The sequence below is a fragment of the Pieris brassicae genome, chromosome 3, assembly GCF_905147105.1.
Source record: "Pieris brassicae chromosome 3, ilPieBrab1.1, whole genome shotgun sequence".
In the NCBI taxonomy this organism is placed as follows: Eukaryota; Metazoa; Arthropoda; class Insecta; order Lepidoptera; family Pieridae; genus Pieris; species Pieris brassicae.
This window is the reverse complement of record NC_059667.1, coordinates 16,841,557-16,867,250: the sequence shown is the minus strand read 5'-3', so window position 1 is coordinate 16,867,250 and position 25,694 is coordinate 16,841,557. Positions and strand designations below refer to the sequence as shown.

Here is a 25,694-nt window from a genome sequence, read left to right as displayed (position 1 = left end):
CTCGAAAAACTCATGTGCCTCTCTGACCACACCAAAAGGGAGACTATTGAAGGCATTCGCAATATCTAACGATACTGCCAATGCCCTCCCCCCCCCGTCCACCACCCCACTTGTGTGGGACCTCAGGTCCCAAAGAGCATCAAGCGTCGACCGTCCCGCTCGGAAGCCGTACTGCGCCTCGCTCAGATCTGGCCCCTCAGCAGAGAGGTGCCGGCACAATCGAGACGCCACAACCCACTCCAGCGCCTTGCCCGCCTCATCCAAGAGGACGATAGGGCGGTAAGCCGCCGAACTGTCTGCCGAGCGCCCCTCCTTACGCACTAGACACAGTCGTCCCGTCTTCCAAGCCACCGGGAACCGTCCACTGCGTAAGCATGCAGTGTACAGCTCCCGGACGGAGACCTCCATATGAGGGAGGACTACTGCCAGGACACGCGCATGTACACCATCCGGGCCAGGAGCTTTCTTGCGGGCCTTGAGACGGGTCAAGATAGCCTCCATCTCTATGTCAGAGACTTCCGGAGCCATCTCTCCGGCCGCTTCCACTACAGTCGCCGCCATACACGGAGGGACAATGTCGGGAGGCAAAGGAAACAGGTCCGCCACCACTCTGTCCAGAAAGGCCGGCTCCAGACTCTCCACAAGAGGCATTCCCGCACCTTTCAGCCTTTTACGAGCTGATCGGTAGGGGCGCCCCCACGGATCATCATCCAGTCCCCGGAGTACCTCCTGATGGGCCCTTTCCTTTGCCTCACAGATAGCGCCCCGGAGAGCCCTCTTGCGATCATTATAGATAGAGCGAAGGCCCTCCGTGACATCGGGACCATCTCTCCTCCTCCTCTGACTCCTGTAGTAGGCCCTTCTGGCCTCGCTACATGCGCCACGGAGATTGCCAATCTCCGACGTCCACCAGTAGACCGCTCTCCTCCCCTTCGGCGGCCTCCATTTGGGCATTGCCGCATTCGACACCCTTCGGAGACTCAGACCCAGTTCGCCAGCTCCTTCATCCACATCCACAACACTAGTGGGCGCACACCATCCCTCTATAATGGCCATCTCCTCCGCAATCTGGCGGTCCAGTCGACGTACCGACCAGCGGGGGAAGCTCTTCCGACTCTGGGGAGTCTGGCCCCGCACTCCCCACCTCATCGAAGTAGAGACCCACAACCGGATATATCGGTGATCCGATAGGGTCTCCACTTCGTCCAGAACGCTCCACGCCGTCGTAACTCGGGCCGCCGCCGCAGAAGCAAGGGTCACATCGACCCTTGAACTGCCCTGCGGGCGGACGCAGGTGGGCTCCGTTCCCTCATTTAGGAAAACGAGGCCCAACTCCGCCGCCCACTCCTCCAGAACCGGGCCCCTCCGACACGACACCCTGTCACCCCAAGTGGGAGACCTCGCATTTAGGTCTCCCATGAGGATAAGGGGGCGCGGAAGTGCCCTCTGTACGGCCAAGCCCATGGCGTCAAGGAAATCCTCGAAATGGCTTAGACGCTGATTGGGGGAAAAATACGCTCCAACAAGCGTCCAGTCCCCCCAATCAGCAAGAACAAACCCGGAACCTCTCTCTCTTAGAGAGAGAGGAGGTCCATGCGGCTGAGCAATCACAGCCGCATCACCTTGAAGGTCCCCCACCCACGAGTTCTGCCGCGACACATAATAAGGCTCAGTGACGACGGCAGCCATCACACCCCACTCCGCCATCGACTGCAGGAACAAGTCCTGAGCCGCAGCGGAGCGTCTTAAATTCCCTTGTAAGAGGCTAGTGTCGCTGTCAACCATTTTATTTGTTTGACAGCTCCAGACCAACCTCCACGGGAGTGTTCCTTACCACCGTGCTGGACGCTTTAAGGGCATACGGGGCCCTCCTGAGCCTTGGAGGGTTGCAGGCCCTACCTGCCATTTTGTGGTCCGCCGGCTTCCCAGCCTCTGAACAAACCACACAATGCAACTCTTTTGAGCTGCATTCATTGGCCTTATGGCCCGCAGTCCCACACCGGTGGCAAACCTCCACCAGGTCCACCACTGAGTCACATGTCGCACGTACGTGACCCAGCTTTTGGCACTTATAGCACCTCAATGGACGGTCCTCCCGGATTTCCACCCGGCAGGAACTCCACCCAATGAGGAGCCTCCCGTTCTTTACCTTATTGGCGGAGGCAACCGGGCATAGGAGGAACATCTCCCCCATTCCCTGCTCCCCACGCCGCAATATCCTCCCTGGTTTAATGGCGGTCACTGGGCACCCCCCCATGGCAGCCACCGCCTCTATCACGTCCCTCTCAGTGACACTGTCATCAAGGTCTCTGATGCGGAGGTCCGCACACTTGACGGGCCTCCCCACCAAGGCCTCCTCCGACAGCACCTCTCTCAATCTTTCCGCTAGGCGGTTGGCTTTCTCCTCCCTGCCTTCTCCAGGCACCTCCAGCATCCGAGCTCCGGTCGCTGTCACCCGGATACCAACACGCTCTATGCCCAAGTCAGGCAGACTGATAGCCTGCCTGGCCTTGGATAAAGCAGCGGCGTAGGTGACTCCCCGCTCCACCGCCCCCTGCAGCAGTGTGATAACCACTGCAGCAGTTGTCGGCGGAGCAAGGGAAGACTTCCGCACCCCAACAGACTTCTGCGCAACCACCGACTGCCCCGCCAGAGGACCTATACCACCCTGAGCAGTAAGAGCGGGTACAGCGGGAAGACTTTCCGGCTTCTTCCCCTTACTCTTCTTTTTCTTTTTCCCGGCCACTGTCGCCCAGCTTCCACCCACTGGAGGCTTCTCTAGAGAGACCCCTCCAGCCGATTTCTCCATAGCCGGAATATTTCTTCCGGGGCCCTTGGGCCCCGAGACGTTTGAGACCCCGTGGGCCTCGACCCCTGCGAGACCCTCAGGGGCTCTCCTGCCCCGGGGCCCCGACTGATCTGAAGCCACCTGAGCCCCCTGGGGGCCGCGGGCTGATGCCAGAGGCGGACGCATCACAGGCTCAGGGAGGAGCCTGTCCCCGATCCCCGCTATCTTGGCATCGAGCATGCCACCCACAGCCCTCATCAGCTCCCCCATCAGGCTCTCCCTCACCCCGTCTAAAAGGCCCTCCGTCAATTGACGGAGGGCATCCGGTGTGAAGGAGCTCTCCGCCGGGTTGGGAACAGGGTTTTCCTTCGACTGCGCAAAGTGCGCAGTGCGCTCATTGAATTCTCTTCTGAGAGCCGCCAGCTCAAGGCCTAGGTCTTTAACTTGGGCCCTCAGGAGATTATTGGCCCTCTGGAGGCGCCTACCCTCTTCCCCTTTCAGGCATCTATCGGCGAGATCCTCCACCATCTCGCCGATTTCCCTAGCCGCAACCTTCAGGTCGCGGATGAAGGTGCCCTTGAGGTTACCCGACTTCGTCGCAATCTCTATGATGCGGCGAACCCGAGCAACCGATCTCTCCTTGATTTGCGGCACCCCCAGGAGGACCACATCATCCTCATAGTCTTCCCACGAAGACGGGGGCCCATTCGGGGCCACAGCTGCACTTGAGGAGGCCCCACCTTGCGGATGGCCCCCACCTACACTTTTTTTCTCACCAGGGAGAGAGCTCGCCTCAAGAGCACGCAACTCTCTCTCTGCCTCCTCTAGTCCTTCCTTGTGGGAGGCCGCTTTCTTCGGCGGCTTACCCTTAGGAGGAGGAGACACGTCCTCGTCTCCACCTCTAATTGGGTTTTTTAAAAAGGCCCGCTTCCTTAAATTTGAGCGGACCCTGACCTCATCTTCGCCCTCGCTGTCCGAGGACAGCAGAGGCTTTTCCCTGCTTTTTTTCATGACAGCCAGCCTCTACCACCAACTCTACCTCCAACTCTACGGTAGAGTCGATGACTCTACCACCAACTCTACCTCCGACTCTACCAAAAACTCTACGGTAGAGTCGAAAAACTACCGTAGACTCTACCCCCAACTCTGCCTGAACATATAAATAACTAAATAAATATATATATATATATATATATATAAATGACTAGACAAATACACAAAACACAATCTTAATTCTAACTTAAATTCAAATTATCAAATAAATTAAAACTAAGACTATTGTCCCAATCCACTTCACACCAGATGTCCGTCGACCGACGCTTCACGGCGATATCCCGCACTTGGCACCAAACTTTTCAACAACAAGATGACGTCAGTATTGTATATTATACACTGATCATAAAAGATGCTAACATCAATATCTCCTCTCTTCTTGATCCGATCACAGATATCTTCCCACCACTCAAACCGCCTAATGCAGACGAAGACAGTGGTTCTATTCTCCAGGTTCTCAGACCTCCCTCCGAAACAAATTGGTTGTACAACCACTTCCAGATATTAAAATATTTTGTAAAAATATTTTTGGCCACTTCCGTGAGCCGATTTTAAGATAAAAAGTACTCACATATACGTGGCAACCCAATACACAAGGAAACCACCGAGAACTAATATGTCGTCGCGACAAAAACGACACAAAACACACAAAAACACCGGGTCAATTTCCCACACTTCTTGTTCTTTACATATTAAAATAAATATTTAATATATAAACTCAAACAATTATCACAAGACTCAGCACACCAGTGCGAATCCTATGAAACCCTTCGCTGATCTCCAACACCGTAGAAGCCCTCAAGGGATTTTATTAGAACGCGGAGCGCAAGTAAACACTGTTGTCGCTAGGACGGCTCGACGCGATATCAGACTATACAATATAGAGCAGTGTTGGCCAAGTGGCTTCAACGTGCTATTCACAACCATGAGGTCGTAGGTTCAATCCTCTGCAGTGGACCAATGGTCTTTCTTTCTATGTGCGCAATTACAATCGCTCGAACGGCGAAGAAAAACATCGTAAGGAACCCGGCTTAACTTTGACCCAACACGACGGCGTGTGTCAAGCACAGGAAGTTGATCACCTACTTACCTATAAAAAGGTTGTAGGTTGTAGTTCTTGTATTAACCGATTTACTTTTATTTTTCAGTTTTGATAAAACTGATTTAGTTATTACAAAAATATGTTTAAAAAACTTTTTACTAAACTAAATTTAAATTTTAAGTTTAAACCAATAAATAAAGGGAGATTTTCCCTCTTATTAATATAAATTAAATCATATTTTTTTTAGTTTGCTTACAACAACACCAGTACTTTTGTATCTGGCGAATTGCATTTAAACTATGACAAGAGAAAAATTATGACTAGTCGCACTGGTCTTATTTTTATGAATTAATTATAATAGATAATAATGTCTGTTATAGGTAAAAAATCGTTGGATAATTTAATAAACATAAAAAATCTTAACGAGTAATGTAAGTCAAAGGCCGCAGGCATTATAAACAGTTTACTTACATGTTAGTAGTAATATCTTCATATAATTAGTTTGAGTATATTTTTTCTTCTTCATTATGTTTTTTTATTAAGGATTTTCTGTTGTAATCCAAGCTATAATCTTATTTATTATGTAATACTATATGTTCGTTGATTGCAAAGGTAATTGGAATGAAATGAATTTAATTGAAAATTTTGTTTGTTCTCATTCAAAACAGAACAAACACTCCAGGACAAATAGGCCATACTTTAAAAATTTCAAATCAAATGGGTGTTACTTTTGTTAGTATACACTGTCTACGTTAGTTATTGTTATTTCCATTACTACGGGCAGTATGTACCCCTTTTCTGCCTCCTGAACTTTCCATTTGGATCTGTTCTTTGCTTCCCCAGAAACCTTCACATATTTTAGACGCTTAGAAACAGTATTATCTCAAATTCAAAAGTGGTTTCACCACTGATTAAACTGTGGAGAAACTAATAGTATTAACATTTCTAAAATGCCGCGACTATAAATAAGGTGGTACCCGTTTTGGTGATATTACTTTGAGTTATTTATGAGTTTTATTTATTCCTTGTTAGTCGGTAGCGGTCTTCAGCCCTCTTTAATGTCATCAAATTGATTAAAACGATTCAATTTTATAACTAGTCCACGAATGTGAATTCGCTTGTTGTTGTGTTTATGCAGAATAGTTAAATGTTTGTATAACTAGGCAAGCGAAAGATGTAATTGGAGAATCGTAGAAAATCTAGTCTTTTAACTAAATTTAAAATCCATGTATCCTCTGGGTACCTTAAACAAAGTCAACCCATTTATTCCCGTCAAGAACAGAGCGTTCCAACTCTTAAAAGGCCGGCAACGCACATGCGAGCCTTTAGGTAATGTGAGGGCCCATAGGCAACATATTAGGTAGGCCTCCTGCCCGTTTGCCTCTGTTATATAAAAAAAAGCTTATGGCCAAAGCTCTCCGATGTCAAATTTTAGCATTCTGATTCCGTGCTGGGTTAGGATGTTAGCATATCCACTGTTGCTTGTTTGAAATATTTTTTTGATTAGATGTACTAAAACCTGTACTTTTTATGTACCAATGTATGTGTTGCTAGCGTTGGCAAGCTTTTGTGAATACAATACCCATAGTGTTAAGACAGATGAATACTTGTTTAATAGTCTACATTATTAAACACTACACTTAAATAAAATAATATATATATAAGCATAACAGTTATCAGATAAATATCAGTAATACGCTGTCTTCACCAGAGAAATAGGATTAATTTATTAAGGTTTAACTATTACAATAAATATATTGGGAGATTATATTATTTGGGAAGCGGCTAATGCAAGAAAGAGTTGGCCATACACAGCCCTTCGTTTTGGCGTCTGATAAAACGTCAGTTCCTAGATCACTCCGTAAGTAAATATTAATCACACAACAGACACACAAAACCTATCTTATTGAAGAGGCATATTTAATAACCTCAAAAATTAATTAATGGACCTGTTTCGCTACTTACAATCAATGCAATCTTTTGTTTTTTAAAATTAAATTTCGGAATCAATTAGTTTTGACCTCGCGTAAAATTAATTAAAATTTTAATGTCAACCGATCATTAGTAGAATCAACCCTTACATACGTAATATATTTATATTTTAAGTAATGATATAATTATAGTTTTATTATTCGTAATTTTATTCAGTAATTATAATTTTAAAATTAATTTTGTAATACTAATTTTTATTAAGTAATGACAACTTTTTAATTAATTTTGGTGGTGGTCATTTTTGGAACTTAATTTGCTTGTGTTCCAGACGTTGTGTATAAACGTTTTGATGAGGAGACCGTTAGTATTTATTTGTAGTACTTAACAATTATTATTATGATAATAAGTTTGTGTCGATTTGTCTCAATTTTTGTTTAAGGATCTCGGATTATGCCGCCTAACTGTACATTTAATATTATTAAACTATATATATATTATGTTGTATATAGATTTCAGCAAATAATTATTATAATAATTTATTGTATTATCTCTCCTGTACCTAATTTAAGATTCCATAAAAATCAATTTTTTGGGTTTAAATAAAAAAATGGCGTTTTATGCACTAATTAAAGTCAAATGGGGTAATTAATCTGCATATAAAAGTGTCCCCGGATAATTGGTGCTGGTCGTCACAATAATTAAACACCGGTAGCGAAATATTTTATAACTAAAGATTCTGTTATTCCTGCCACAGTGTATTAAGGACAGTAATTTTTTTAATTAGTAATTTTTTATTAAAATTTATATACATTGTTATAATATATCTAGCACATTAGAATAATATTATGAAGATATACCCTTTTATTTGACTTGACTGACATTTACAATTACTGAATTTTTTTAAGCGATCACTATCATTGAAAAAAATTGTGAAATTAAAAATGTTACATTATATGTCCGTAAAAAGATGGGCCCGCTATTGTATTTATCACTACACCAAGAGACTGTCACTACTTTCTGGCACTGCGACCCAAAATAATTTTTGACGAAGAATCTACCTTCCTTGTCCTACCAGTTGTAACTAATTTAATATCTTTGATGGAAAGAAATTATCATTTCACTCACGTTTTTCAGACGTGATAAACGCGTGTTTTAAATATTATTCCAACTGTGGTATCTATACTGTAAAGATGCAGTAATAAAACGTGTAACGAGACACGACCGCTTCCATAAATATTAAGTAACTAATTACGTTTTAATAGTAAGATATAAATAAGTTATGTGTAAATGGCGTCAGTATTAATTGATCATGTTGCCGATATGTCGTGATTTACTAAAATTTATAGAGAATTTATTGAAAACTGACCGACCATAAATAATGCATTTATGCGCGTTGATTATTCAAATTTCTGTAATTTTTGGAAGGTTAATGTCATTATCGATTGGAAGGTATAACTGTATTAATTCAAATTTTTATCCGAATAACCTTAGAATTCTTCCACGAGACTTTTTTTTGAGAACTATCGAACTGAAGAATCGACTCCCGGTGGGGATCTTCCTCGGGAGATACGACCTCCAATTGTTATAAAAATGACTATACTTTTCCGCCAAGGCCAGCACCACTGAAACAGGTGTCCATGAGCAGCGATGTTTGCCTTTTTTGGCGTGCTGTGGGCCTGTTTGCCTCCCCCCCCCTATCCTATAAAAACATGAAGATGTTTTGTAACTATTAAGGGTCACAGCATACATATCAACTCGCAAAGGGATCCAAATGTCTTTGAACATTAGTAGTCCTACAAAGAATACTTAGTATAAGTTATACAAGAACATAAACCGAGTCCCTATTGATTACGGGATAAGCCTACAGGTGTTTACAGTTGTAAAACGCTTTGTCAAAAACATTTTTGACTTCTTTTTTCCTTCACTGTACGAGCGAATGTTAAATGGGCACATAGAAAAAGTCCGTGGATGATAGAACCTACGACCCCATGAGAGACGCACACTGATGCCACTAGGCCAACACTCAGTAGGAGAAGATAAATATATTCTTTACTGTTAGAAGCTAAAACAATTTATTAATTAATAAATGTCATTAAAAATTAACACAAACTCAATACGAAAACGCGCTTTTAAAACCTACAAAACGTGAGAAAGCTCTCAAGGTAACAGGAAGCAGGTCTATTTTAATTTTCTATAACGCAATGTGATTCGTGACCTCAATAACATGTACTAAATCATAAACGACCACAAACGTGACACTCAAGTGGACAAAATTAAGAAATAAATGGCGGTTTTTTCAACAAACACTGTTAAATTTAATCTGCGTAATATCCGTGTTGCACTTTCAGACTACTCTTTGTTTTGAATGCAAGGTTTCTGTACTATTCAAGCTGGAATGTTGTGTCTCTTTTCAACACAGGGCAAACACCGTTTGATAGAAAGGGATGAAATACTACTTACAGAAATATTTCAGAGTTAAGTAATTACATTTTTTTGTTCAATTCTAAAGATCTAAAATCTTAATTTATATATGTATGTGTTTTCGAGTACGTATGTAAGACACATTTTTTATGTAATACTAATAGTTTATATAAAGTACATATATGTCCAATGTCAGTGCAATTTAGATTAATCACAATTTAAGCCGTGAAGGTTAAATTTAATGTTACCTTAATACTTCTTCACTGTTACATTATTTTTTGTTGCTAATAATAGTTATAAAACGAAATATATATAGCTTTGATTGCATTTAAACTAATCTTTCGTCTCTTTCTGTCTAATTGTAAGTATGCTATGATAAAAAGGGACAGAGTTTTATGCATGTAGATTAGTTTTATGTGGACCCAGTTTTCACACAAAAGCGAACAAAACGACGACGTTAAGTCAATTATTAAGCCAGCCTATCTCTTTTCAAGCTCAAAAGTTACCTGGCTTCACGGAGCGACCTCACTGCTCCGAGGATTTCTGTTCGTTGGGAAGCCACAGACACGTATTCCAGCACTACGTGGGTGACAGCCTCTACATCAGTCTGTCTGTCGCAGTGCAAAGAACTGTTTATTAAAAATACCCATAATTGTACCATTCTTTTCAGACAGAGACTTTTAACTGTACAAATTTTTATTAGTAAGAAAAGTAATCGTGCTAGTTTAGAAAACAATTGTTGGTGATACGAGGAGAATACACACGAGATATCAGGAATTTGCAAAGAGAACTATATTTATACAAAAAAATAAATTATATAAAATATAAATATAAAAACAGATAAATCATATAGCATGAAAATCTACATAGCAAGATACCGGGATGCATAAAGAAACCTGAAGGTCTAATGGAGCCTTACGTAAAGTATCAGAGTTTCTAGTTGCTGCTTATCTCATACGTATTGGTACGTATCTATGTTAAACCAGCTGCTCACAGAAGTATTTACGAATCAATTCAACTTAGAGCTCTCACGAAAAGAGCGTACCAATTCTTAAGAGGCCGGCAATGAACTTGCGAGCCTTCTGGCAATATGAGTGAGTGTCCATGGGCAACGGTGTCACTTAACATCAGGCATCCTATTATAGAAAAAACTACAATGTGTTTAAGAGAGTCACCTTAAGGAAGAAGCAAAAATGAGGCTATAATAAAACAATATAGAACGGAGAGTAAATTGTTAGGAGGCTCACCTGATGTTAAGTTATACGATGGCCTGTGAACACTCTCTGTGAACATCTCTACAATTTGGTTGAGGGCTAGCGAGTGCCGGCCTTGTAAGAATTGGTACGTTCTTTTCTTGAAGGTTATTTTGTCTTTTATTTAATAATATTCGTAACCATGTATTTATGAAAAAAATATAAATGTGATCTACATTTACATTTACTACCTTGTTGACATAGGGCGGGTTAGAGGAACTGGTGAGAAAGTCTCCACCAAACTTTTCCATCGCCAAGTTTTTTACAGGGAAATTGTAAGAAACTGCAACATTAAGCCATGCTTGTCTTGGCAATGGCCAAACATCTGGAGTGTCAGTAGTAGTAGTAGACAATGCTAGAATCGTCGATTACAAATCTCACTAAATATTAAGGGCTATTCGAGTGATTGATAAAACTAGATGAAGACGAAAATACCTAGAATTTATTTATTTAAAATATCTCGTCTTTTTCCCGAAGTGTAGGCCGACAACAGGGATCTCCACTTGATACAGTCCTGATATACCTCTCTCGCTTCATCCACTTCCATGACATTCACTATGTTTGCTCGTCTGTTATGGGTGCTTTTAGCTTGTGTATCCTACCTATTAACCGTTTCAGATTGCACAAACGTATTTTAATTAACATTAGCTGATCAGCCTTGTCTCTTATACTTGTAAATTTTTGGGTTTGAGACAATCCGGTTTCCGCATATTTGTCTCACCAAAGCAGCAAGTGGTACCTAAATGGGTTTAGAAACGCACTTCCTCATGGATGAGGATCATACACTTAAGCCAAAAGGTTAACTGGTCTACTGAACTAGAATTCATGTATACATATATTTTTATTGACATTTTAGTGCTTCCTTGCATTGTGTGTGTTTATAGAAACAATGCGTTATGATTCACTATTACCTTTTCGTGTTTGGTGTACATATTAGTATGTTAACATCAACTTACCACAGTTTACTGAACCTTAAACTACACAAGACACAAGAAACTACACATTTCTTAAAAGCTTTTTAAAGTTCATTTCTCAAATATGTTCTACGATTCAATTAGATTTAGGATTCAAAGGTCGCGCACCAATAGACTTTCTGTTGTTCTTTATGTCCATAGTTAATACTGGCTCGTACGATGAGGAAAAACTTCGCGAGGAAACCAGAATGACTTAGAGGAGACAGCAGCTCACTATTAGAACAAATAATACACGCCTCGAATAATAAGACCACAGCTAACAATAAATATCGATGTCCTCCTCCAAATACGGCATGTACATGTCCTATACTTTCCTTACTGCAAATAATATATACTCTGGAGTAAGAGTTAATGAAAAATAAACAAACGTTTCGAAAAATCGTAACCAAACTTGAGACAATGAACGCTATGAATCATAGTTTAGCAACACTTACTAAATAGGACAAAATGTCGAGGTGTAATTCAAAAATACAATCAAAACCGTGCTTTATTACAACACACTAAGACCACAAATTCCCTAAGCCAAACTAATTGAATTGCAGAATTGTTTTTTAAATGATATCCATCGATCAAAAGTTGGTATTACGTAAACGATGTGTCGCCCATTCTTTTGTTTTTTGTAAAGGTTCTTCGTATTGGATATTTCAAAATTACAGTTAGATACGTTCAAAGAAAATTATGGATACTAATACCCAAGTTATGTTTTAAGCTCTGAGGTTTCCTGAGGCTTTTAAGAGTCTTTTTGGTATCGCTTCGTTGGAAGAAGTTAATTACGTCATACGAGGACCCGACGTAAAAATGTAATTGTTTTCTGTCTCGTTGTTGGTTAATTATTGATAAGTACTGTATAATCTTTCAAGTTATCTCATCTTATCAAGTTACTAATATTATTTTCACGTGTGTTTATGTAGCGTATTTATATTATTCGACTTATATTTATTTATTTATAAAATCCAATGCTCGGCACTCGATACAATGATACAAGAAAAAAAAATACAAAATAATTTAATGTGACAACACTTGCAAACACGAAGATATTAAAAACTAAAGGAAAAGGATAGGTTTCAAAGTGAAACCAACTAGTGATATCCAGACAGTTTATATGCAGATATGGAATGATAAATATCTTATAAGGTCACGAAAATATAAGGTTATTTATAATGTAGTGTGAAGTCGTCTTTACTTGGCCTTGGTTGTATTCAAAAGGTCGGTAATATCTGGTAATATTGGAACAAATCTACAAGGTACTTAGGAGCAATAAAACGATGGCTTGATAATAAGGTTACGTAACCACTACAATACCAGCTATACTTTTTTAATATCATTAATCTAATAAGCAAAAATAAGACATTTAATTTTACTGTGTTGTGTTGTTTATTTATTATCACATATAAGATAAGCCTGTTTGGGAATGTTACTAGAAGCGTGAATATGTAAATTGTTGATGGTCAACATTATCTCTAGATCAAAAACGTCGTCTTTCCCTTGGCATTCTCAAGATATACAAAAACATATAATACTTGTGCAATTTATTCCTGCTCTTACCATTTAAATAATGAAAATTTATAAACCAACCGTTGACATTTATATCACATTAAAATAATACAATTAAATAAGATCAATCTTCGCGCTTCAGCGCTACAATTTTTTATGGGTCTGGGCATTATTTCATGTTAATTTGTTAATCTAATAGGCTGTCTAAGACAAGCCGGTTTCCTCACGATGTTTTCCTTTATCGTTCGAGCGAAAGATAAATGCGTACAAGTAATGAAAGCCCATTGATGCAGAGCTGGGGTTCGAACCTACAACCTCAGCTATGAGAGTCGCATGCTGAAGCACAAGGTCAAAACTGCTCTTAAAACAATTGAATAATATTCATTATTTATTTGCGATTTGTTATGCACAAAAATAAAAGTATACATTGTTAAAAATCGAAAGATAAAATGTAGAATATAATAGCATCAACTGGAAGACAGGACCAACGAAAATATTTCCATGGATTAGCTCCACGCGTTACAAAAATATCTATTGTCGTGATTGTTCGTATTGCGGTGGACTGCCTATTTTACGACGCATTCATTCTCAAAATAAAATTTTACGACGGTTATTTTGAGAGTCTGATCGATTATTGAAAGATGTCTTAATAGTTTTCATGTGACTTATTTAAGTGTTATCTTAAACAATATAACTACTATGATTTTAGCTTTCGATTATAGATATTGTTATGTAAAGGGTACGAGTTACATGTTATATTAGGTATACTGCCGCCATACACTGCCGAAATAAAACATTTTTTTTAATAAAAATTATAGTCAATACGGAGTACAGGAAGAACATGTTACAAAGATAATCGTATTTATTTGAGGTACGTGTAAGGGTATGGTGATAATTTTCTTAAGCTACGAAGGGTTGTGAAACGCAAGACTGTGTTATTTAAAAATAACAACAGTAATTTGGTAAAGTAATTTGTCAATATTATCATTTAGTATATGCTCTCAGAAATTTGGGGGTTTAAAAGTACTGAATCGATTTTGATGAAACTTGAAGTTTTCCAAAGTTGGATCAAATCTTGAGTTTCTCCGAAGATTCAGCAGTGCTTAAATGGAACATCACATCCTTTTTTAAGTCTGTTAATGAAATATATACATAATTATTCCTATTTATCAAAAGCTATTAGAATTACTATTCTAAAGTGTAATTATTGTGTTTGAGAAATATCTGCTGAAGCCTGTTAATTTTGTCACTCCCACACAGTTTATTTACTTAAATGACGATCATAACTCGATTTCACAGCTATTCCTTAGGTCTTAATTTTAGCTAAAATTAAATGGATACATTTTGTTTAAGACGCAACAGTTTCCAATATCTGGTAAGTGGTACAATTTAACAACTTTTAAAAAGGTTTTAGATACGTATATATGGTTATATTTTATGATGGTTTAACTAGGCACACACGCACAACACACGTAGTGTTAAAATTCATATATTTCCACAAATCGTCACCTCATAGTCAACATATCGATAATTTTAATGTTAGGACAGTTTTATCAATATCGGTTCAGTATTTTTTAATACATGTGTTTCTGGACACATTGTGAGGAAGGAAGATCCTCGAACCCTAACAGAGGATCTTCTAGCAACTAACTTGCCCAATTGCAGCATAGTTAGAAAACTTCGCGATTAATGAAGTCATCCGCAGGTAGCCAGGTAAATACTGTTGTCAAGTATTTGAAATCTATTTCATTGTTCCCTTTGTAGTAGTGACTCTGGGCGGTGGAGATCAAGTGGACAGGCGCCTGTGACCCCACAGCTGGTGCCTTCCTTGCTTAGCGAATAAGTATTAGCTTGTTTTGATTTTTTAATTATTATATAGGTTAAGAATATTGTAAATACTGTATAATTGTATTAGAAATGAATGTAATTTTTTAACAATCAGTTTCATTATTACAAGTATTGTAGGAAGTACTTCGTCAGCCTTCAGATGCTACTGTTCATCACTAAACAATATGTAGTAGAAACAAAAAATAAAAACATTTTTATCTAAAAACAAATAGCACTTAAACAAAAAGTGACATGTCATTGAATTATTGAAAGCAATTCAATACATAATTTGCATAGATAAAAAACGATAGAAACATTAGATCGGCTGATCGAAGTTCCCACACCTTGTGCTGAGTCAGCGGGTGTCGAAATCGTATTAAAGTGTCGCCCACTGCATCAGATAACGTGAATGGATGTTAATAGACTTGGTAGAAATCACGTGTTTCTGGATATAAAAATTACATTAACAAACGCATCGTGTCCAAGTATCTATGCCTAATGAAGAAAGAGAACTACTTTTTTTATAGGATATGCGCCTACAGGGACACCCTAAAGCCCATTTTAGCGACTACATTACCATGGCCTTTGAGGGAAGAGAAAACTCTTTTTTCAAAGAATTGGATGTCGTCTCTTCTGTGTAAGACCCCTCCAGGAGTTCTCTAGTTCGCAAAAGCAAATATCTTGTGAAGCGTAGAAGACTTCTTTCCAAGCCTAAGGGGATGCGGATGAAATTTTGAGCCAATACGGCTCGTACGGTACGTACGTCAGTAGTTATATTTGTATGAAACACTTCTTCTTTGCCTGTGCTGTCCGATGTTTAATATGATTTATGAGTAAGACTATGACATTTTTATACTTTACTCGATTTAATATAAACGGGTTAATGAACTAACTAACAATTGAACTTACGTTTAACGTAATAAATTCACCAACCCATGCTTCTACATATCACAAGAAACACATCAGACTTTAATAACAAAGACAATGTTGGTTTGTTGTAATGGTCTAAACACCTGTATATGCCATAAACGATGCTTTGAGGACATGCGATTCTGACCCATTTTGTGATAGTCTTCAAGCGTAACATACTGCAGTAAATGTTCTGTCGCCAAGAACAATTGCAAAGAAGAAATATATTACAGTTTTAAATAACATACTTGATATAATATTTTAGTTTTATTTTCTCTTTTATATTTGTAATTTTTTCCTTAAACACTACACACTTATATTTAATGCACTTGCATGTATTGCGTTGTTTTGTTCTCGGAAAGTGATTCGTTAGTGTGCCATTTTAACACTAAACTAAATAGTTATATAATTTTGTCCAAAAGCCTGAGTACAGCTATATGGCAAGTCATAGTAGGTTAAGGGATTGGACAACTTATTTCCTATAAAACACTTGTTTCAGTTATTTAACCTAACCTTAGTTAAGTTAGATATATATAGTTTAGTTAGTAATTAGAAGCGTAAACAAAATGGCTACCCAATTTCAAACAAAATGTTTAATTCCTACAACAATCGTCACGGAACTTAGCTCTTGCTAGGAGATTTTTATATTTCACAGTCCAGTCTTTAGCCCTAGTTGGCTTCAATCAATCTAATCAATAATTATAATTAATATATGAATATAATAATTTGGTATTAACCGTGTCCTCCATATGTAATAAATTTGTACGTGTTTCGTCAAACTTGAGAATTGCGTAAAGTAAGTTGGCGTTTTAGAATCAAACCATTTAAGAAACTGCGCAGACGCATGGAGTTGGAACTACGCTAATGCCTTAGCCGCAAGCGCAATATAAGTCGTGATTGTGTTGACATTCAATATTGTCATTATTGTTTAATGTCACTCACGCGAAGTGGCTTAATAATGATGTAAAAATGTATAATGCAATAACAATTTTCGAGTTATCCGCCGCGGGGCTATGAAGGCCATGTTTGTTTTTTTTACCGTTACTATATTTATGTATTTATAAAAACTTGTCAACTCTCGGAACAATGATACAGAAAAATAAAATATAAATTTTAACGTGACAACCACTTATAGGCACACATAACATACACAAAGAGATAAAAAGAAAAAAAACTTTTAATAACTAAAGAAAAAATATTTAAAAGTGCCCCTCACTTTTAAATATTTTTTTTTTCTTCTAGCATCTATGGCTATCTATAGCACCTATCCAGACCTAGTTTAGAATCAGAATGGTCAAATCAAATGGAATTGGTTTTGGCCAAAATGCGTACGTCTGTAAGAGGGACAAATGGGATGTTATGGCATACCTAGAGGGTACACGATATTTAAATTATGTTAAAAGGTTGGGGTTTTTAACCTGATTCTTAAATATACTATATAAGTACTAATAATGTAAAGGTAAAATTGAAGTCTGGAAGGTATTTTTTAAAAGCTGGAGAATAATTAAAACCAAAACGAAAGTGTTAACAATTAAATTACGTATTTTTTATTGAAAGTATATATAAGTGAATAAATAATTCGTTATATACTAATATTTAGATATAGCATATAATTAAATAATTTTATAATACAAAAAGAAATGTCATAGTCATTACGTCCATTACATGGTAATGTTAGTGTCGTTTTTTTGGCGCCAAAGTTCAAGGTAATTTTTTAGCATTTGATTACAGAAAATGGCTTTGACTTTCAACAATAATTTCGGTTCAAAGTCTAATGAATAAACTAAAGTAGTCCGATCAGATATAAAAATCTTGCCATATTTTTAATCGGCTTAAAACCCCGAAGGAGGTTAACAATTCGAGAGTCTTTTGTTTTTATGTAATAGATGCATGTTTTTCTAATCTTTGGATTTTTTCTTTGTCTCCTTATATTATGTTTGTTTTTAATTGCTCACAAAGGATATAATCATATATCAAAGGATAGGATCATAATGTTTACAATATTTTAACACAAATATTGTTTATCAATAAGTACATATTTTTAAATAGTCTTTCTTTGGAAACCACAAGATCTTCTTTGGACATAGCGCGCAGTTGTTCCGATGACCTGAAGAAGCTTGTCGTGACCGGTAGAGTGGAACACAGACCTCGAGACCGATCCCCTACTCGCTAGGCCGACAAAGGGTTTTACAGTTGAGTATGACATCATTTGTAGGTAAGCCTAAAATCTAACTTTACACAGCCGTAATATATGACAGTGACATAATCGTTTTTTTTAATAAAAGGGCCGCAAACGAGCCGTAATCTCACTTAATGTTAAGTGATACCTATGAACCATGCCAGAAGGCTCGCAAGTTAGCCGGCCCCTTTTGCGGTTGTAAAATTGTAGTATCTTTTAATATTAAATAGGTATTCAAAATATCTTCTTAAAGTTTATGTTATTTCTGAGATAATATTTCATTTCATTAACAGGTTAATGCCCTCGCAACTTTCAATTTTAAAGTCTTAATCTCCTTATCTGAACTTTTATGGTATACTGACTAAACGTTATTTACGACTAACGGATCATACATTAAATATTTGCAGATTATGGCTACGTTACAGTATTGCATTTATTATATTCATACTTAAAAATAAACTTAACAGGAACAATCCTTCTTTAATAACAAAATGTCGTAATCGGCTAAGTTTAAGATCAAACATATATTTGTATTGAATTAAGAAGAATGGGATAGCTCTTTAAATTCCGAGCTTTTTATTTATTTATACTTCGATACCTTATACAAAACATACTCATAAAAACGCAGGTTACATAACTTATCAGACAACGGGCGGCCTTATCGCTAACAAGCGATTTCTTCTTTCTTCTTCTTATCCGGTGCACTCTTCACAGAGCGGTCGTGATCGCTATTTAGTAGTGATATTAAAAGGGGCAGATGTGATACGCTTCACGACGTTGCCTATAAGAGGTCATCCTGCTACACTCATTGAGTGAATCTCCTACGGCAGACTTGATCTGGTCAGTCCAACGCATAGGTGACCTTCCGCGCGGTCTAGTGCCTTCCACCTTCCCCTGGATTTCTTCCAGGCAACCCTAATATGGAACAATAAAAACGAAACACCTACACAGGGTAAAGTACAAGAAGTGCATAAATAATTAACAAAAAATACAAAATAACATGTAACACTAACTAAAATAAAATAAAGTAAAATCTAAAAAATAATAACAAACAAAAATGTAAATGATAATCCAATGGCTAAGGAGTCACAATTAATAAGTAGCTAATTAGAAGGCAGAAGATAAGTGATCAAAAAAAGATTGTTAAATAAAATAGGTAAGTTCCAAAGCAGGATACTTTGCACTGTAAAGGAGGAGTGATAGAGTTCACCTTTTCTGGTTAACTAAATTAATTGGTAGTATAAGTAAATGATTTACTATAAGTTTCATTTTATAATTCTATATAATTATTAGTACGCGAGCCTCAATATATTCCATTATTTAACCCAACAAACAAACGGGCGGAGGGCTTAACTAATGTTACACACACACACACATTGCCCGACAGAGTCACTCACATTGCCAGAGGGCTGGCAGGGACATTGCCAGCCTTTAAAGAATTGGTACGCTCTTTTCTTGACGACCCCTTAGTCGCTCGAAAATACTTCAATGAGCAATGCTCAAATGGACTATGGAAACCAGCCTAGTATATAGTCCATAGTCCATGTGAGCTTATATATTCAAAGGAAATAAGTAAATCGAATGGAATGGTGATGTAATTCATTTTGACTATACTTTTAATTTATAATTCTCTTTTACTAAGCTATTTATAAATAAATAATCTGTTTTGCGTAATACGCAAATAAATACTTCTGTAAGTATACTGTTTTTTTTAATGTGGTCGACGATAAGTTAGTACCGTATTTTGTGTACTAGACATTTGTAGAAAATCGCAATGCCTCACTCAAATAATTACGCCTAAGTCGAAAGACCATAGTTCAATATCTATCGGTTTGACATTAAATTTTAGCACCAAACACCTACATGTCGGCAATCGTACTGTGGTGACTAAGTATATTTTGAAATACGAAGAGAACGCCCAGGCACAAGCCCACGGTAATGACATTTTCATTACTTCAATTAAATTTTCGGTCAGCAAAAACCTGCGATAAATCTGAGAATATTATTTAATTCAAAGTATAAAATTATCAGTTTCCTGTGGTGTTCCAACCATTCCTTTGCCTGACACGAGTCGTCTCGACGACGAGAAATCCGTTGGTGTTGGGTCCAAGCTTAGTTGTCACACGGTCAAGCAAAATAAAACAATGATAAAATTATATTAAAGCATGAGTTGTCAAAAACTGAAAAGACATATATAGAGAAAGTGTACAGTTATTTTGAAATGACATAATGCATTCAGAATAAATTGATTATAAATAGATCACATAAAATATTTACGTCCGTTAAATTTAATCTGTGTACATGGATGTCACGATACCGGTTCCCTAGTGAGGGCGGCAATTTATCGATATTTATGACAATGTAAATTTATAACGATTGAATATTCATCATGTTGTAATTGTTTGTAACTGCTGTTGAAATTAATGGTGATGTGTTGATGGTAAAATATCGATATATTGTACACGCAATATGTACAAAGATTCATTAATAACCTATAATTTGTAGGTTAGGATTTGGTAAATTAAGTTCAACTTGTAAGGAAAGTTTATCTGTTTAAATAAATTTATTGATGACTTAGATTACAGTGTTACCCTCCGATCTGCTATGTCAATTAAAAAAAAATCTTTAAATATCTTCGTGTTTAGTTCAATAATGCATTCAGGATGTTGATGGCGCACCTTTAACATTGCAGTGCGTCTACAACGTTTGGTTGTGCTGGAGTGGACTGTTTTTACGGCACGATACGCAAGCGAGTTGTGTCTCTGGTTAGACACATGTGGGGCAGCCCTATCGGCAAGCTGGCGTTATTAGCGGGAAGGCTGGATTGCCCTTACATGGGCCATGACAATCGACTGCATGTGCACTTTTAAATTTTATGATTGAATGTACTTTTAAGGTAACCTACTAATATAATATTTACGACAATATTGTAACTAACACAATAATAACCATATAGACTTATTATGCTTAAATAAATAAATTATGTAAGAAGTGAAACTTCTGTATCGCCGTTGGAAAAAAAATACGCGTCATATTTATCCGTTACGCGCCATCTTTTTCTTGTCCCTACCACGGTTGATTCGTTGAGATTCGAAGCCATTAAAAATAAATCAATGGCACTACGACCTTTTTAGGTCTTGGCTTCAGATTTCTGTATCTGTTTCATGATCATTTGTTAAACTAATAGTGATCACTCTTCTGTGCACTTCTGTCGACTTTTTGGGTTTAAGGCAAGCCGGTTTCCTCACGATGTTTTCTTTCACCGTTCGAGCTAATTTTAAATGCGCACACAGAAAATAAATCCATTGGTACACAGATGGGGATCGAACCTACGACCTCAGGGATGAGCGACGCACAATGAAGCCACTAGGCCAACACTGCTCAGATTCGAATTAATAAAAAATATATAATAACGATGACAATGAAAGTAATAATTCTATTACAATTAATTGTTGTAATTGTTGTACAATTTAAATTCTGTAATAATCTTAGTAGTAATAAGGTAAAATGAAATAATTGTATTATTTGTATTCATGTCTATGATAATTGTTAATCTTAACCTAATTTAAATGTATTTAACCAATTTCTGTAAAGTTGCATATCTATAATTTTTCAAAAACTAAGTTTCACTTTTTTCGTGTGTACACTAGTACACGGACACATTTTTTTATTATTAAATATCGTGTTAAATATAATTCCATATTTATCGTTAAAATATTAATAACAACAACCACATCAATGATATATAACTATTAAACTGTCATAATAAAATGTGATGTGTCTTGACGAAAGCGATGACGTTACGAAACGTCGATTAAATCGATGGTCCATCACTAATCGAATTGCGTCCTCCAAAGGAATGGTTGTGACAAATTACTAATAGAGGAATCGGGTGTGTGTGAGAAATTCGCCTGGCCTCCAAACCATAACGGTAATCACGAACATTAATATTACTGAGATTACTAAGATTTGACACGAAACAGGCTCCACGTAGAACGCGCACGTTGCTCATAGGTGCAAGTTATAACGTGTGTGTATTTAGTACGTATGCAAAATACATTACTTATCGCTCTTATAACGCAAAAGCTCGCTTATCAGCTTTAACAATAATGATTACCACAGAAGTTGTTTTTATTTAAGTATTCTAGAAAACACATTATTTATTTATTTATTACAACTTCGTTACATTACAATATAAAAATTGAACATAATTAAATGAAAAAGAGGGCAACTGGCGGCCTTATCACTTCGAGCGATCTTTTCCAGGCAACCACAGTGATTAAAGAATAGAGAATGTATTAAATTACATAAGGTAGACAAGAAGTGCAAAAATATGTATTACATATATTATAAAGAAGAAACTAAACAGGAACAAAAAATTAAAAGTGCACATGAATCGCGATAATCCAATTCAAGATCAGTCTCACGTCGGTTAGTAGTTAGTACGAAAGTTAGGATTACGATGTGGACAGGATTTACTTATCCATGACTTAGAAAAATACTTTTAAATTGTCAATATAGCCAGAACGGAATACGACCGACATGCCATTCCAAACAATTGGCTTGTTTGCATTGAAAATATGCTTTTGTAAAATAATAATATAAATAAGTCAACGCTCGCGTACTCCTTATTACATAGAATATAACTAATCTACTAAAATCTACTAATTTCAATTAATCTAGGTAAAAGTTGTTCGATTGGTAATGTACATTCTGCGACGTGAAACATTGGCGAAAAAAATAAGCGCAGTTTTTAATTATTTAATTAATTTCCGTTTATTACTAGTTTCTAAACGAAAGTTTGTTTAGTGATTTTTTTGCTTTGAATAGATTTATATTATAAAAAGCATCGCGGTCTATAGCCGATGGAGACACGAAGTCTTGGCGATTACTAGCATTATGATACGACATGCTCTAAGCGGCTTAAGTCACAAGATATCGATAAGTTTATCGACTTTATAGCTTCATTAATTTGTTTCCTACACAAATAATTGGATTTTAATTTATCAGCGTTTATTATCCGCTGTCAAATACATTTAAAAAATATTAATCATACGATTTAAGGGGTCAAATAATTATAGTTTTAGGGGGCACTGTGTTAGAGGTTGTAATTATTTAGTATGGAGAATTCAATTAATTTTTTATACAAATTTTAAGTGGTATGTAAAATAGCATTCCTTGGTACCTGGTACAGGATTTTATAGAAGACTCATTATAACTAATGATGGTCGTAGTGAGTTATTTTAGAAAAACAATATTTTTATAAACAAAACTATGTTTATATTCATAAAAATCATGTTACTACACAAATATTCTTTGTAAGGACTTTAAAATTAACTTTTCAAGCTTCACAAAGCCAACAAAGGCTTCAGTTGCATTTGTTTTTTTTACTCAAAATGTTACTTCACCCTCAGGACGTACAGTACGTTTGATTACGTAACCGTGTGGAATAGGAATAATATGTTTGTATAAACTTGTGTAATACTCTGTGGGCGTAAAGCAATTCGCATTATTTTCCAGTTATAATGGCCAAAACATCCTTTATCAAAGTCGTCTCCAACTCTTCTCCAACTTGAGCAGTTGACTACTTACGGACCTAAAAAAATCTCCGACTAACAACTTTGGAAGCGCTGACAATTAGCCAGCAGACCAAGCGATGTAAGTGGATGAGGCAGATATAGCCGGAAAGACTTGGAGCTTGATGAAATACGAGGCTCAAGTATGAACGTGATAGTGAGTCACTATGGACCTCTTGTGCCCCATTAAGGGTTATTTATAAAGAGCGTACAAATTCTTGAAAGGCCGGCAACGCTCTTGCGAGCCTTCTGGTAATGTGAGTGTCCATGGGTGACGGTATCACTTAACATCAGGTGAGCCTGTTTGGCTCCTATTACATAAAAAAATATGGCATTTAGTCAAAGTAAGTAATGTATCAAGTAACTTGACGATACTTCATATAACAAGACAATCAAAAAGTGTTTTAACAGTAATAATGTGTTAAATTGGTATGTCAGAAAGTCTGAAGTAAAATGACGAAGCAATCGTAAAGAGCAACTGTGTCCAGCTACGTTAACTCCTTTTTAGTACCTATGCCTTTAAAAGTTCAAGCACAATGTTGCCAAGTCCAATACTTGATGAGTATTTCCCAATACGATTTATTTTCGGCCAACATTCAACGAACACATCTCGTATTGCGCGTGAGTAATACAATGTAGCCAGACGCTATCACCTATAATTTAATTCATTTATACAAACTCCCACGGTCATTATGTCTGTATATCAGTGATAATTGTACAATTGATTCGTTCATTTTTTGTTAAAATAAGGAAATCGATCTAATTGTTAAATGTAGGAAATATTTGGTTCCATTCTACGCGTGAGTAATGGTTCTAAAATTTAGAAGCAAAATAAGATATTTTTATACCTTCACTGAGACATGGACCATTACGATCTAGCTCAACTGAAGACTAAAAAATCGTGTGTGCAATTTACACCTTGAAGTGAAACCTTCAAAAACAAAGTTTTTATATTTATGTAAATTTGACTTTTTTCACACACATGTAGGATTAAACTTTTCGTAAAAAAAATATTTTTTGTTAAAAATTAATTTTAAGTAATTAGTTTAAGGTCAGGGACAATAACAGGGACACATATATTCATAAGATTTGTCGTGGACAAAATAAGATAGGAAGCATTATACAGTGTATAAACTTGAAACCACAACGATTGTAAAGAAGTTTCACAAAGTCATTTAAGTCTAACCTAGTATACTTAAAAGAATTCTCACATCAGAAAGTGTCAAATAACACTATTAACAGTCTTTTAAATTATAAGGAAAACACTCTGTTTTTCTGTACAATTTTTCCACTTATCACTGTTTAGCACTTAATACTAACGTCGACTCACACTAATTCACTGATACGAATGGTTTTGTCCTTTTCTATCTTCTCACTAGACCCGTGGTGTCATGAAGTTGAGTAGCTTCGACATTGACGTGATTCTGCCATGGTTCGTGGGCCAGTAATATTTTAATTATTCTGGCGTCATCTACTTTAAGATAATTAGAAAGGAGTTAATATATTATAGTTATCTTAACTAGTTTGGTATAATAGCAAAATTGTTATATATTCAAGAACAAATAAATGTTTTTGTGTTATGACATATTTTTCTATTTGGACCAGGAATTGGACCCTCTTGTTCAAACACGCCAACCACTAAGGCAGTTAATATCTGAAACACAAGGAAACAAAAGTTCAACAGTTTACCGCACCCTTTTCGAACTTTGTAGATAAAATTTCCATCTGAAAGCCAACAAAGCTTTATCGCAAACATGGCGACACTTCCGAATCCCTTTATGTTTTCAAAGCATACTTGATCCGGTCTGTTAAATAAATTGTACCGTTATCGTAAGGAAAAACGTGAAATCTACGAGAAAGCCGAAAGCAAATATTTGAAAAGTTTCTCGAAAGTCCACCTGTGGTCAGCTAAGGATGTCCGATATTGTATTTGTATAGAGCTGCTAAAATTAATACTTATTTAAACTTAATCTTAGGTTTAAGACTGTATATTAACTGAAGTTTTTTTCTTACATTAAAGTTCACAAGAGGCTCTCTTGTCGTCTTTACATGAATAAAAATAAAGTCTATACTATAATTGTGGCTAAGAAGTCGTTATCTTGACAAATTTCGTCAAGTCAGTAACTTCTACAATACTAGTGAATATCTCAAACTAATGTAATGTTCATTAATAGTCTTAGTGTTCTATAATGTGTTGACATTATGTTCGTGTGTCCGAGATACCACCTTTGAACATATACTCACTA

General features: G+C 37.1%; 1 protein-coding gene across 1 annotated transcript; it reads right to left on the bottom strand.

The window, feature by feature from the left end:
• Positions 1 to 1,765: 1,765 nt before the first annotated feature.
• Positions 1,766 to 3,799, bottom strand: LOC123707803. The gene is made up of 2 exons (XM_045658152.1): positions 2,150 to 3,799; positions 1,766 to 1,774 (listed from the first exon to the last, which is right to left on the bottom strand). Exons 1-2 carry the CDS (start codon positions 3,797 to 3,799, stop codon positions 1,766 to 1,768), a joined length of 1,659 nt encoding a protein of 552 aa, XP_045514108.1.
• Between the last annotated feature and the right edge of the window lie 21,895 nt (positions 3,800 to 25,694).